Below are 14,244 nucleotides of genomic sequence, written 5' to 3' on the forward strand. Positions count from 1 at the left end.
TTGGGTAGGCCTAGGTGCTCAAGTGGAAGAATGCTCTTAACCCAACTAAAAGTTTGCACATGTCTGTGTTGGTTTACACAGCGAGTCTATACAGGAAGGAGACTGTGTTTCAAAAAAGGATGAGATGTATTGATTCCAGCGCCTGTGGTGTCAGACGGTGAGATTATGTCATGCTGCATGTCAGCTAACTGTCCACCGTCTTTGACTAATGCATGGCTTTCAGACAAAGGAGTGTTTTAATTGCATGGTTAGAAGTATAGGTCAATTGTTAACCTTTTCAAGCAGTATAGTAATGAACCAGGTAGGACCTAGCATTTTAAGTGTTCTTCCCACGGGCACACTATCATTCAGTTCAGTGTGAAGAACACTTAAAATGATAGTGTGCCCGTTGACAAGGTGCACATGCAACTTTCTCTCGTTGTCTCTCTCTCTCTCTCTCTGAAATTTGTTGTGTATAGTGTTTTAATTAAATAATCATCGCTAAGACTAGTAGTACAATGTATTACCTTACTGGGAGAATGCAAGTTTCCAGTACAAAGGACTTAACATTTCTTACATACTGCTTGACTAAAATCCTTACAAAAATTGACTATATTCCATACAAGAAACACTTAACAAGGGCAAAAAGAGAAACAGAATCCGCCAGTCGCCTCTTACGACATGCTGGGGAGCATCGGGTAAATTCTTCCCCCCAACCCGCGGGGGGTACAGACTCTGCTAGGGCTGTTCAATTTTGGTATATGTTCAAGTGGAGAGATGCTCTTACCCCTGGCAAAAACTTGCAAGGATGTGTGAGGATTTATTAAAGGTATCACTTTAGAAAGAAAGGTATCTATCTTTAAGAGTTAGTTCTCTCTTTCCTGTACATATCACAACATTCCAAACAAGCTATTCCTGTTGCTAGGTAACCAATGCATCAGTCTAAACAAAAAACCCAAAAGCAAATCAGGTGAAGCGATGTCAAAACATTGTCATATTATTAAGTCAATCTGACAGTCAAACTAAAACAAGAAGGGCAAAGCCCATACGACTCACATGCTTTACACATTTTTCCTACCAAAATACATGTGACCTTGACCCAAGGTCAAGGTCATCCAAGGTCATGCAACACAAAGCTGTTAATTCAAGACATAGGAAGTACAATGGTGCTTATTGGCTCTTTCTACCATGAGATATGGTCACTTTTAGTGGTTCACTACCTTATTTTGGTCACATTTCATAAGGGTCAAAGTGACCTTGACCTTGATCATATGTGACCAAATGTGTCTCATGATGAAAGCATAACATGTGCCCCACATAATTTTTAAGTTTGAAACAGTTATCTTCCATAGTTCAGGGTCAAGGTCACTTCAAAATATGTATACAATCCAACTTTGAAGAGCTCCTGTGACCTTGACCTTGAAGCAAGGTAAACCAAACTGGTATCAAAAGATGGGGCTTACTTTGCCCTATATATCATATATAGGTGAGGTATTGAATCTCAAAAACTTCAGAGAAAATGTGAAAAATGTGAAAAATAGCTGTTTTTTAGGCAACATTTATGGCCCCTGCGACCTTGACCTTGAAGCAAGGTCAAGATGCTATGTATGTTTTTTGGGGCCTTGTCATCATACACCATCTTGCCAAATTTAGTACTGATAGACTGAATAGTGTCCAAGAAATATCCAACGTTAAAGTTTTCCGGACGGACGGACGGACGTCCGGACGGATGTCCGGACGGACGTCCGGACGGACGGACGGACGACTCGGGTGAGTACATAGACTCACTTTTGCTTCGCATGTGAGTCAAAAAGGCAACAATGAAAAATATAGATCAGTAAGACTTGGCGAGCCGAAACCCGAAGACCAAAACAGGTCGAGATGGTATCGGCGAGTCATGAACACATAGGACCTTATTTGCATAAATCATTTGTTTGTTTTTATAAAAATAGTTTTGAGCAAATATTCAGAGTAAACACAATACAATGCAATTCTTTTTGAATCATCTCTTGAATTATCAATTTTGAATAGATTTTTTTAGATTTTTAATGAACAAACTCATAATTAACTGTTAAGCTTCCAAGCTGAAATGCAATCCTATATACTGTCAGTCGAGGATGACAATTTGCCTAGTTTGCATCAACAGATTTTCTGTAATTTTGAGCACATTTTCAGAGTCAACGTGACATATCTATATTTTTTTAGGAGTCGGTGAATAATAGAGAACGCTGAACAATCACTTTTGAATCTTTCCTTGAAATTTCAATCTTAATTAGATTTTTGAGATTTTTAATGAACAAATTCATTAATAAGTTTTTAAGCTTCTGAGCTGAAATGCAATCCTATTGTCCGAACTGAGTCAAAAATTGTTTGACCAAATATATAATCCTTTTTGTAAAATAACTTACTTAACCACAGTCCAGCCTCAACTTATGCAAAAAAGGATCGATATGACGTCATCAAAGACATTCATATAAAAAATAATATGAACAAAACTTGCAGAGATATCATCTGGAAAAACTGTCACGTAAAATTTCATAAAGTTCTGTCCAGTAGTTTCCTAGATTTGCTCTACACACATACACAGACATAAACTATCACCCTCGTCTCAATTTCTGGTCTATGTTAAAATATTAAGTTTAAATTGACCAAATCAAATGTTTACCAAACCAGAAAAGACAACTTCTTGTCCAGATGTTTTCTTCCCCGAAAAGTATTCTACATATAAATTATAACACGATTATAAATTTTTCACGATTTTTCACAAAAGCAATGTGTCTGTGACTATTGAAGTATTACTAACTTGTTTACACTGTAAGGTCTCTGAAACTGTTATAGGCTTGATAGCAAGGATGTTTTAACCCTTAGGCTGGTTGTCGCGACATATGTCGCGCTACTTTACGTATACTGTCACCTGGTTGTCACGACATATGTTGCGCTAATGGCTCAGTCTGTTTGGTCGGTTCCGATTACCTTCCATGGATGCGAAAACCTATATGACCGTTTTTCTTTATTTTTCTCTCTGTTAATTCACCAGTGGCTATGTAACATCACATGTGTTACAGAATTGCACCAGTGTAAGGGTTAAGTGTTGTGAAACTAGGAGATGAGCAATCATGTCACTCTCATTCTCTTGCACCCGTGCACACACAAACACATACATCAATTCTGTGAGTTGCACAAATTTACTTAAAACAATTCATAATCAATGAAGTTTTTGTTACTGCACAAAAATGAGACCTTTAACATCAAAGTGTCTTTTAATTGTGAAAAGATGATGAAGTGAAACCAAGATGACACTATCCGCTCCTCAAAACATCCAGAATAACCTGCAAAAAATAAAAAATAAATTAATAGTATTCCATCAAAAAACAAGAAAAGCAACTGCTCATACGACTCACCATTGTCACACACACACACATAACACACACAATTTCATCTCTCTCGATCTCTCTCACTCACCCCTCACACACACACTCACACCAGCACTTTTAACAGAATTGTGACTGAAAGGCACGCACCTTGTGATGATGAATGACAGCGCACTACAACAGATGTGATGGTTATTTCTTCTTCTCCTGCTCCTTCTTCTTCTGGGCGTCTGCCTTGGCCTCCTCCTCCTCGTGCACCTTGATGAGCGCCTCCACCCTCTTGTCCTTCAGCACGTCGATCACCGTCCGCCCGTTTTGCCGGGTCAGCGTCGCAATCTCCACTGTCAGAGGAAAGAGTGGACATTACGGGTCAGTTTCATGGGCCAGTAACACAGTCGCTCAACTACAGTACACATTATAATTGTGTACTTTTTCAACTGCGTAGGGGATGCAATATAAGTGTTCGCTCGAGTTTGTTTTCCCTATTGTTTTGAGTTTTATCTTTGTATATGGTTTAAATTGAATAAAAATAATCTTGTTTAAACCAACTGCAGTTGAACGTGTCAATTGCAGTACAGCTGAACATCACTTATAAGACCACGCAATTTAAGACTCCCCCGTTGATTTTTTTAAAGATTTTCTGTTCACAACTTCTGTAAAATTTAACCCCATTTCAAGACTACCTCCTTTATAAGACTCGATTTTCTCAGATTTCTTGGGGTCTTAAGAGGGGGATCCATTGTAATCCAATGAAATGGGGTTTCATGAAAAAGCTGTCAGTTCGCTGACTGTGCCTCTTCCCACGGGGAGTTGCCCAATTACAGTGCTGCCCTCCCCCTACTGCTTTCGAACAACTGCGGTTATTCGTCGAGTAACGGATGTTGATGATGGTAAGGATACAGTCTTTAACAAAATAAAGTTTGTGTTTGTTTGTTCGTGATCCTGATGAAGCTTTCATAAGCGTAAATTTGTATTGAATTGTGCTGTCCTTGTATCCGTGAGTACATAATTCTTTTGTTGTTTTTTAAATAATGTTCAAAAAAGGGGTAGACCATCCCAAAAAAGGGTAGACAATGAACGTTATGTTACCTTTGTCTGGCGTGAGCTTGGTGACGTCCAGTGATTTACTGAGCACCTTGACGGCCAGGTTGAGCGCCTCGTCCAGGCTGGCATCGCTGTCCTTGAACTCCTGCTTCAGCAGCGACACTGCATTCTGTCACACACACGAACAGCCAGGGATGAGTACAGCTTTAAGGCTGGTCTTAATATACGCAGTAAGCCACAGCACAACTGTGCAGCAGCTGTGTGCACTTCTTCATATGCTTTCCCAGCTCTGCGTGCATTGTTTAGTCATATCACTGAGGGGAATGGCAACTGCAACTCATTTCGCATAATCCCAGAACAAATTTCTTCTTGATGCTCTACATTTTAAATGATCCCACATGAATTTGCACAAAAAATAACACAATGCACAAAATTGTGCCAGATATCCAGATTGGAACTCAGTTTCGAAGAAATATCGTCCGACTTGCAATGGCGTCATAAGGTTTAAAATGTGTCATTTCAATGCGTCATTGCCAGCCCACCCATCAACGTCTACTGTGTTGGACACACCTTTCTACTGCACGCAGCGTATATTAAGAACTGTGAAGCTTTAGTTTTCAGTGTATGGAACAAGTGACAACATACATTAACCCTTCCCAGCTTTATAAACTTTTCATTGACAAAAACAAAAACAGCCACCCTTTTACAATAGACAAATTCTAGAAATAACTCTGTCGTTTGTTTTATGGCTTGTGGAATAGTTGCTTTCCCTTGTTTTTCATTTCGTTTCCATAGCAACAGTGAGGCAAGCTACACTTCACATTGTAGACTTGTCTCAACCTTTCGATGGAAAAAGGGAAAGCAACTCTTCCACAATCCATAACAAGTCGCGTAAGGCGAAAATACAATATTTAGTCAAGTAGCTGTCGAACTCACAGAATGAAACTGAACGCAATGCCATTTTTCAGCAAGACCGTATACTCGTAGCATCGTCAGTCCACCGCTCATGGCAAAGGCAGTGAAATTGACAAGAAGAGCGGGGTAGTAGTTGCGCTAAGAAGGATAGCACGCTTTTCTGTACCTCTCTTTGTTTTAACTTTCTGAGCGTGTTTTTAATCCAAACATATCATATCTATATGTTTTTGGAATCAGGAACCGACAAGGAATAAGATGAAAGTGTTTTTAAATTGATTTTGACAATTTAATTTTGATAATAATTTTTATATATTTAATTTTCAGAGCTTGTTTTTAATCCGAATATAACATATTTATATGTTTTTGGAATCAGCAAATGATGGAGAATAAGATAAACGTAAATTTGGATCGTTTTATAAATTTTTATTTTTTTTTACAATTTTCAGATTTTTAATGACCAAAGTCATTAATTAATTTTTAAGCCACCAAGCTGAAATGCAATACCGAAGTCCGGGCTTCGTCGAAGATTACTTGACCAAAATTTCAACCAATTTGGTTGAAAAATGAGGGCGTGACAGTGCCGCCTCAACTTTCACGAAAAGCCGGATATGACGTCATCGAAGACATTTATCAAAAAAATGAAAAAAACGTTCGGGGATTTCATACCCAGGAACTCTCATGTCAAATTTCATAAAGATCGGTCCAGTAGTTTAGTCTGAATCGCTCTACACACACACACACACACACACACACGCACATAGACCACGACCCTCGTTTCGATTCCCCCTCGATGTTAAAATATTTAGTCAAAACTTGACTAAATATAAAAACTTGACAGTTATAAAATTAAAAAAATCCGAATTTGTCGATTGCATGCTACAAAAGCAAACACACAAATGCACACAGAAGTTTTTCCTCATTAATCTGCCTTTTTCTCAATGACAACTTTTCCTTGTGAGTGCAAATTCTTAGGTTTTTCCCTCAAAGATCTCATTTTGGCCACACCATGTTTATGTATTGGAAAAAAACCACCACAAACTACATCTAAAACGTTCCCCAAAACCTATTATCATACAACTACAGCATAACTCAAAATAAGCTCAAACAAAAAACAAGAAAATATCGTTTGTGGAACGTTTAAATATAGACAAACAGTATGTCAACCAAACGGTCTTTACATTCGACAAACATGCAAACTTATATATATGAGACTAATAAAAGAAAAAACTTAGCTGTGAATTACTGAGGTGTTAAACTCAACACCTACCGGAGGATGGTGAGAGCTTTTCTCGACTCCTCTATCTTCATGAAGATGTCAAATTCAACAGCAAATCAGCATTTTCTTTTATTTGTCTCATACTATTGCTATGCTATGTTTGTTCACTGAGTATAAAGACCATTAGGTCGACGCACTTTTGAATCAGAATGTCTAGTTTTGTCTATAATTCAAGTTCAACGTTCCACAACCTAACCTTTCTTGTTCTTTAATTTATTTTATTTTATTGTGGAACGTTAGCAGTCTACCTTTTCTAGGCTCTACGTCCTGAAGTAAGCTGTTCTTATCTTCTTAGGCTATCACGAGCATTTCAATATTTGCTTGAGGGGGGAAGAACTGTCCCCGAAAAGAGGGCCACTGACAAACATTTTAACAATAATAATAACAAGAAGAGCAAACGCTCGATCGAGTCACTTTCGCAGTTCTGAATATTATATGAGGCATCAGATGGACAGGAAGAAATTGCTATTCACAACACAATGAGTCACGTTCACATAAAATTTGAGCCCGGTCACTTTTATAGTTTCCGAGAAAAGCCCAACGTTAAGTTGTGTGTTGCCGAACAGAAAAGGCTAGTTATCTCCCTTGTTTTTCTGATAACGTTCGTAAAAGGCTACAGATGTAAATACTTTGATGTAAAGAATAATCCTACAAAGTTTCAATCACATCCGATGAACTTTGTCAAAGATATAAAATGTCTAATTTTTCCTTTGACGCTGACCTGTGACCTTGAAAAAGGTCAAAGGTCAACGAAACCATCGTTAAAGTGTAGAGGTCATTGGAGGTCACGACTAAACAAAATATGAGCCCGATCGCTTTGATAGTTTCCGAGAAAAGTCCAATGTTAAGGTGGTGTCTACGGACGGCCGGCCGGCCGGCCAGACGGCCGGCCGGCCGGACAGACTAACACTGACCGATTACATAGAGTCACTTTTTCTCAAGTGACTCAATAAAAATAATAATAATAATAAACAGCTTTTTGCGCAAAGCCCATAACTGGCTCCAGACGCTTTACAATTACATTATAAAACTTAAGAGTCAGCAAACATACAAAAACAATACAGACAACTGAATAAAACAAAGCAAACTGGGCTTACATAGCACACATAATAAAACACACACACACAGACAGAGAAAGCGACTCACAGCACTGTTGTTGCCAATGCAGGTTGCTTTCCAACCTCCGTAGTTACCGCTGGGGTCGCTCTGGTAAAGCTGAAAGCCGTAGTGTCTGTCCCAGCCTACGTAGAGAATGGACACCCCAAATGGTCGTTTGCCTGAAACAAAACATTCCACCGATTTAACCTGGGATTGACCTAATGCATTCTGTTAGCTGTGGTAAGCCGGTCAACGTCTTTTTCAAAAAGTACATGTGAGAAATACGACACTGTTGAAAGCATAAGTAATAATTACCCAAGTCATTATTTCAGAAAAATAATCCAACAAATTGTCAACTTGGATTTGTCACACATGAACAGTGTTTTTTGTTACCCAGCTTGTTATGAACAAAAAGCGAAAATGATGACAATAGTGCTCATCTCCCTGCCCGTCGACAGGTCTAACTACCTTTCCTCTTGTGGTAGTTTCAATCCACTCAATCCTGTGCATCTGCAAGACATCTTTGACCGCTTACCTCCCTTTATTTGATCTGGTCTCAAATAGTGAATGTTCCAATTATATTATTACTGGTGAACTTCTTTTTAACAAGAAACAGCTTGGTTCTGCTTGTACTTGTAGCGCTTTCCACCCTGGTGCTGCCACAGCAGTGCAATGTTCACGATCTGCTCAATAGACCAGGACAAAGAGAGTGATAGAATACGCACCACCAAACTGTGTGTAGGCCTGTTTGATGTCACACAAAGTGGCCACTACTTGTTCACACGGGATGGGCTCCTGATACTGCAGAAGATACCTGTGTCACATACAAACATAACACTTTCAACAGTATTGAACAGGAAACACACTCCCACAGACCTCACAAACTTTGTGAAGCCTCAAGTGTTGCAAGTTAGATTTGTTTTGGCCTTTTCAGCGTAGCAAATGGTTTTAAAGTGTAGCATTTTTTGTTAAATGTATTTCTTCATCTGCATTTATGCAATCTGGCACAAGAATAGACATTTTTAATAAAGTCTCCTAAAAATGCAGGAACATAAAATGCCCAATAGAGAGTATCTGCAGTGCCACTTTTCAGTGTAGCAGTGGGAAGCAAACATGATTACCAGGACTCACAAAAAAAGAGGGAACTTTTTCTTGCTTGTGATCATTCGTTTAAACGTTGCAATCTTTAGCTTGGCATAGCAACTGCTCTTAAAACGTTTTAAGACCTGGTTTTCTTTGAATTTTTGGAGGTCGTAAAAGCAGTGTTCCACTGTATATATCACACACCAACCATGCTGCAACATCACAGTCATACCTTTGGGCAATAAGACGGAGTTCATTTGTGAGAACGTTGGCATCGGATGTGATCCCAGCCACACTGCAGGCCATATCCCTGAAACATACACAAAATCCACAATCATCGACTCATAAAGGTAATAATTCCAAAAGAAAGGGACATGTGACCGATCCCTTTTCTTCCAGCATGCTTTTAAAAATCTAAACAACAAAATGACTGTGGGCAAGATAAACAAAGCTGAAAAACAAAAGAAATCTGTACTCACCAATACAAGGACAGCACACAAAACAAAGCAAAAATCAAATTGTAACCTATGGAGCCTTCTTCGGGGCCACAAACAAACAAATACAAAGGAAAACAAAAAGCATATACAGCACATAACCAAAAAGATGAAGGGAAACATAAAGGGAAGGAACTCTTTTTCAAAAGTTAACCTTCATTTCAGTGAAAGAAATTCATGTTTACACCAGTCGGACAAATTCACATATATATACCGGCCGAACAAGAAGCGATGGAACATAAAATGTATAGGCATAGATAAAAAATGTCCACCAAATACCTGTGTGACTTGGAATAATAGGCCGTGAAAAGTAAATATTCGCCGTAATGGCTTGAGATTTACTGGCCGATGTGAATGCGTGATTTGTTGTGTAAAAAATTCCATCTCACACGGCAGAAATTAATATGTAAAGCGCTTAGAGAACGTCAAGCGCTATATAAATCTCCCATTAAATCAAAAATAAATAAAATACAGTAAGGTATTAGTAGTTGCTAAATTTTTGGGGTGCCAAAAAAGGACAGACAGTACGGCAGGAAACAACTCACTCGCTCAGTTTGTAGATTTTTTCTGAGTATGACACCTCGTCAAGAAGTTTGTTTGTGTTGCGTCGCTCAGCTGCCAGAACGATACCATCCTTTGCCAAAATGCCCAGACATGTGCCTGCATGCCCAATGGCTTCCATGGCATACTCCACTTGGTACAACCGCCCTGGAGTAAAACAATTTAAGGAAAGAAAAGGTCATTTCAAATAATCTTGCGAGGTTTTCCTTATGGAAAGTAATGGACTGCTTTCTACCTGGGGTAAGCAAGTTAACATAGTACAGCACCAACCATCTTTAAATTATCCCAGATGCATGTCTTTGTGCTTATCCCCAGACACTTCAGCTGTGAACTAGAGATCTTTAACCGATAAACGTGTGTATGCGTGCACATGGGGATGCTCAATAATATTAATCTACACATAGCTACACCCTCGAAAATAAATCCTTGATCGAACCAAATCAAATAGCTGCACAAACTCATTTCTACACCAGAAGAGCTTCTTAGTCTTACTGAGCAGTGTTCACTTTTTATCTCTCACTCTCAGTCATTGGAGTTCGGTCACTGTCGCTTATTTCCTGACCTGACACATTGATCTGACCCCCAGCCAGTGGACTGTCCAATAGTTTAAACATGTGGAAAGTCTTCTCACAGTGTTACACAACAATCTTGTTGTACTTGTAGCCAGGACATTTGGATCGATACAGTACAGGAGAAATAAATAAATAACCATAACATTAGAAATCGGTTAATATTCAAATGAATCATCTTTTTCTCACCTTCAGGCGAAAAAATGGTTGTTCTTGAATCGTATCGTCGAGCCTGCAACAAAAGAAAACCTATTAGCCTTGCACAAATTTGTCTTGTAGTTGTAAAACCATTGTTGTAGGTTTGACAGGTCGTAGGCGTCTAAGGTGAAAGACTTAGACCATGTGAATTATGCTATGAACTGTCTTCGTTTTGAGTCCTCTTCTGGAGTGCATTCTATTTCCAAATCTGAAGGGAAAACCACCCAGAGACAGGTGATAATGTTTCCCAACAATCTTTGGGCTCTTTAACTTGTGTGTACCTGTGTACTGTACATACTAGGCTATGCAAAAAAAGTAAGACAATTTCATGCTTGGGGCTCAATTTAGAAGCCATAAAAGAGCTGGTTTCAGGCCCCACAAAATTTCTGCTATAATGCATAGTACATAACTGTCAGTACTGTTTTCAGAATGTAATCTGGCATTGCTTGCAGTACCAATAGAAGTTGTGTGCGGGAATGACAGCATAAAGGAGGCTGAAACCAATGAAAATGTAGCTGTGCCCGGCTTAGTTTATAACAAGAAGGGCAAAGCCCATACGACTCACATGCTTGACCTAAACCTAGCAATGACATCATACACTAAGAACTGCTTTACACATTTTTCCTACCAAAATACATGTGACCTTGACCCAAGGTCAAGGTCATCCAAGGTCATGCAACACAAAGCTGTTAATTCAAGACATAGGAAGTACAATGGTGCTTATTGGCTCTTTCTACCATGAGATATGGTCACTTTTAGTGGTTCACTACCTTATTTTGGTCACATTTCATAAGGGTCAAAGTGACCTTGACCTTGATCATATGTGACCAAATGTGTCTCATGATGAAAGCATAACATGTGCCCCACATAATTTTTAAGTTTGAAACAGTTATCTTCCATAGTTCAGGGTCAAGGTCACTTCAAAATATGTATACAATCCAACTTTGAAGAGCTCCTGTGACCTTGACCTTGAAGCAAGTTAAACCAAACTGGTATCAAAAGATGGGGCTTACTTTGCCCTATATATCATATATAGGTGAGGTATTCAATCTCAAAAACTTCAGAGAAAATGGGAAAAATGTGAAAAATAGCTGTTTTTTAGACAACATTTATGGCCGCTGCGACCTTGACCTTGAAGCAAGGTCAAGATGCTATGTATGTTTTTTGGGGCCTTGTCATCATACACCATCTTGCCAAATTTGGTACTGATAGACTGAATAGTGTCCAAGAAATATCCAACGTTAAAGTTTTCCGGACGACCGGACGGCCGGACGGACGGACGGACGGACGGACGGACGGACGACTCGGGTGAGTACATAGACTCACTTTTGCTTCGCATGTGAGTCAATAAAATGAGCACTGGACACCATACTAGCACAAAACTACGACAAACAACTTCAGCGCTGAATGAACAATATGCCACAAAATGGCATCAACAGAAGGAGGGAAAAATTACATCACCACCAACTAGAAACTGTGACAAAAACTGACATTTCCATACAAAATGAACAAGATTTTTTTGAAGACAAGAACATGTTCTGCCAACTGTGAACCACAGCGTTAATCTAACCAACATGTCCAAAACGTTTTTGTGACCATGCAAAATTCAGCAAAAGCCAGCATTACTGCCATTAGATTGACATGAGTGCTCCGGGGTCATCTGTCTTCGAACCCTGTAAAGTTTTGCTGAAAGGGTTTAACTTCAACTTCAAGGACCTCAGACATGTGTATCAATGTCTGTCATTTGACGTCACAATTAACGCGTACCCGCCTTTTCGCGGGCAAATCAACAGCTCATGACTGTCCGAAATGCTGTCCACAACATTGTTGGCTCTTTTTTGTTAGCACACCATCTGCACGGCTGAAGCATGTGCCTAGGCAAAAAAAAAAATAGGTCTGTTTACGGTAACATAGGGTGAAAAAATAGGGTCGGTAGGTCGGCTTTTTTTTCTCCATTTTTTTCTCTCCCCTCTCTATGATGTTTCACAGTTCATTTCTTCTCATCAATCCCTGTTTTTACCCAACATAACTATAAACAGTACTTTGAGCTTACCTCCCTTCTGTCGTCTGCTGTTTGAGCGCAAACAGCTCTATTTTGGATGCGTTTTTTGTTTTGTTTTTTTCAGACGATCCAAAAAAAAGATTAGGGTCGGGCCTAAGAACTAGGGTCAGTCGGGTTACCGTACACAGACCTATTTTTTGGGGGGGGCCTTATACTTGCCAGCCCTCCTTGTGACACTCACAATTGCCGCTCAGGTACCCAATCAATTAGGGGTCTCAAGTTCCTCTAGGTAGAGTGTCTAATTGTACTTTGTACTTGTTCTCAGTTCTCAGTTCTTAAAATAAATTGTCTCAAGAAGTATGCACTCCTGACTACAAAGTACGCGCTCTTGATTACAAGACCAAGGCTTCTGCCAACTCTCTTCTGACGCTCTCTCTGCAGTTTCATTCTTCCAGTTAACTAAGATAAGTAATAATAATACAGAAAATAAATTCATAGTAATACACATGTATACATGTGACATGACTGAGTAAATTCTAATGACTTCACTCTCTTCTTGGACAATAAAATTCGAGATTCGTGAGCATCGGCTTTAAACTATCCTGTAAGTTTAATAATATAGTATTTCCCTGATAGTTGCTACATATACCGGTGTCTGTCACAACACGCCGTCTCTATCGACAACTCGAACTCATAGTAAATTTGCTGTGTAACTGTGTTGTGTTGTGAATGATGAAGCGAAATGGAAGTTACCGGCGACAGTAAATAATGTCAAGAAACAAAGCGAACAGCTGTAGAAGAGACGCATACGGTGTATATAAAGCCAAAGACTACGAATAGGTACAATGCCAAAGAGCAGAAAAAGATGCAACCAAGGAAAACAGTGCAAAAGAGAAAGAGCGTTTGCTTTTACGACTACCCACCATCTTGGATCACTGTTGCGAAACTAACGGAAATGTGACTCTGCATGACAAGAATACTTGCAAGCTTACTAGTGTAACCTTTTCAAATGACATCTTTAAAAAATAAATTTTGTTCAATTACACCGCCTGACGTGAAACAGTATATAAGTCATTGTTAAGAAACTGCTGGCTTTATTTCATAATTTTTACTCATTTCCTCCCTTGATAAATTAATCCTGACTGGATTGTCTCCCATATTGTTAGTTCGAAACAATTTCAAAATAAATGTAGCCTATGTTGTTTTCCGTTCCAGACGCATTTTTAATAGCCTGCAACTCTGTTCCTCTAAATTCTTATATAGCATGCACTTTTCTTCCCCACCTTCATCTACCCCTTTCCATTGCTGACACAAGAAAGCTCTATTTATTCATGTAGGCTAAGTTGTACCGTACCCTGCGAAAGAAACGCAACTCATTCGCGCCCACTGTTGCAAGTGGTTTTTTGTCATTTTCAAATTGTCATAAAAAGGAAGACAGATTCGTGGAGGATATTTTACTAGCTGTACGTAGCGCATATTATATAGTTTTTTGTTTATTTTACCTTTTCATAAACTGTGTTATACAGGGTAGGGGTCAATCGGCGAGCGCCTTGATGGCAAGCGGCGAACGTGTCACTTCGACACGCTACAAAATTCGTATAAATGCAACAGCGGGCGCTAATGAGTTGCGTTTCTTTTGCCGGGTACTGTACAT

At 39.2% G+C, this 14,244-nt stretch overlaps 1 protein-coding gene across 1 annotated transcript in view; it reads right to left on the reverse strand.

Annotated features, from left to right (window-relative positions):
- Window positions 1-3,145: 3,145 nt before the first annotated feature.
- The window catches only part of LOC138976490 (proteasome subunit alpha type-4-like), an 18,006-nt gene continuing 6,907 nt past the window's right edge, over window positions 3,146-14,244 (reverse strand). Inside the window, exons 3-10 of the mRNA XM_070349357.1 lie at window positions 10,580-10,622; window positions 9,806-9,968; window positions 8,999-9,076; window positions 8,409-8,497; window positions 7,732-7,862; window positions 4,440-4,563; window positions 3,501-3,691; window positions 3,146-3,308 (exon numbers count right to left, since the gene is read on the reverse strand). Of these exons, the coding sequence (XP_070205458.1) occupies window positions 3,543-3,691; window positions 4,440-4,563; window positions 7,732-7,862; window positions 8,409-8,497; window positions 8,999-9,076; window positions 9,806-9,968; window positions 10,580-10,622 (777 nt within the window). The 3' untranslated portion in view covers window positions 3,146-3,308; window positions 3,501-3,542. The remainder of the gene's footprint in view (window positions 3,309-3,500; window positions 3,692-4,439; window positions 4,564-7,731; window positions 7,863-8,408; window positions 8,498-8,998; window positions 9,077-9,805; window positions 9,969-10,579; window positions 10,623-14,244) is intronic.

The sequence above is a fragment of the Littorina saxatilis genome, linkage group LG1 (genome assembly GCF_037325665.1).
Source record: "Littorina saxatilis isolate snail1 linkage group LG1, US_GU_Lsax_2.0, whole genome shotgun sequence".
In the NCBI taxonomy this organism is placed as follows: domain Eukaryota; kingdom Metazoa; phylum Mollusca; class Gastropoda; order Littorinimorpha; family Littorinidae; genus Littorina; species Littorina saxatilis.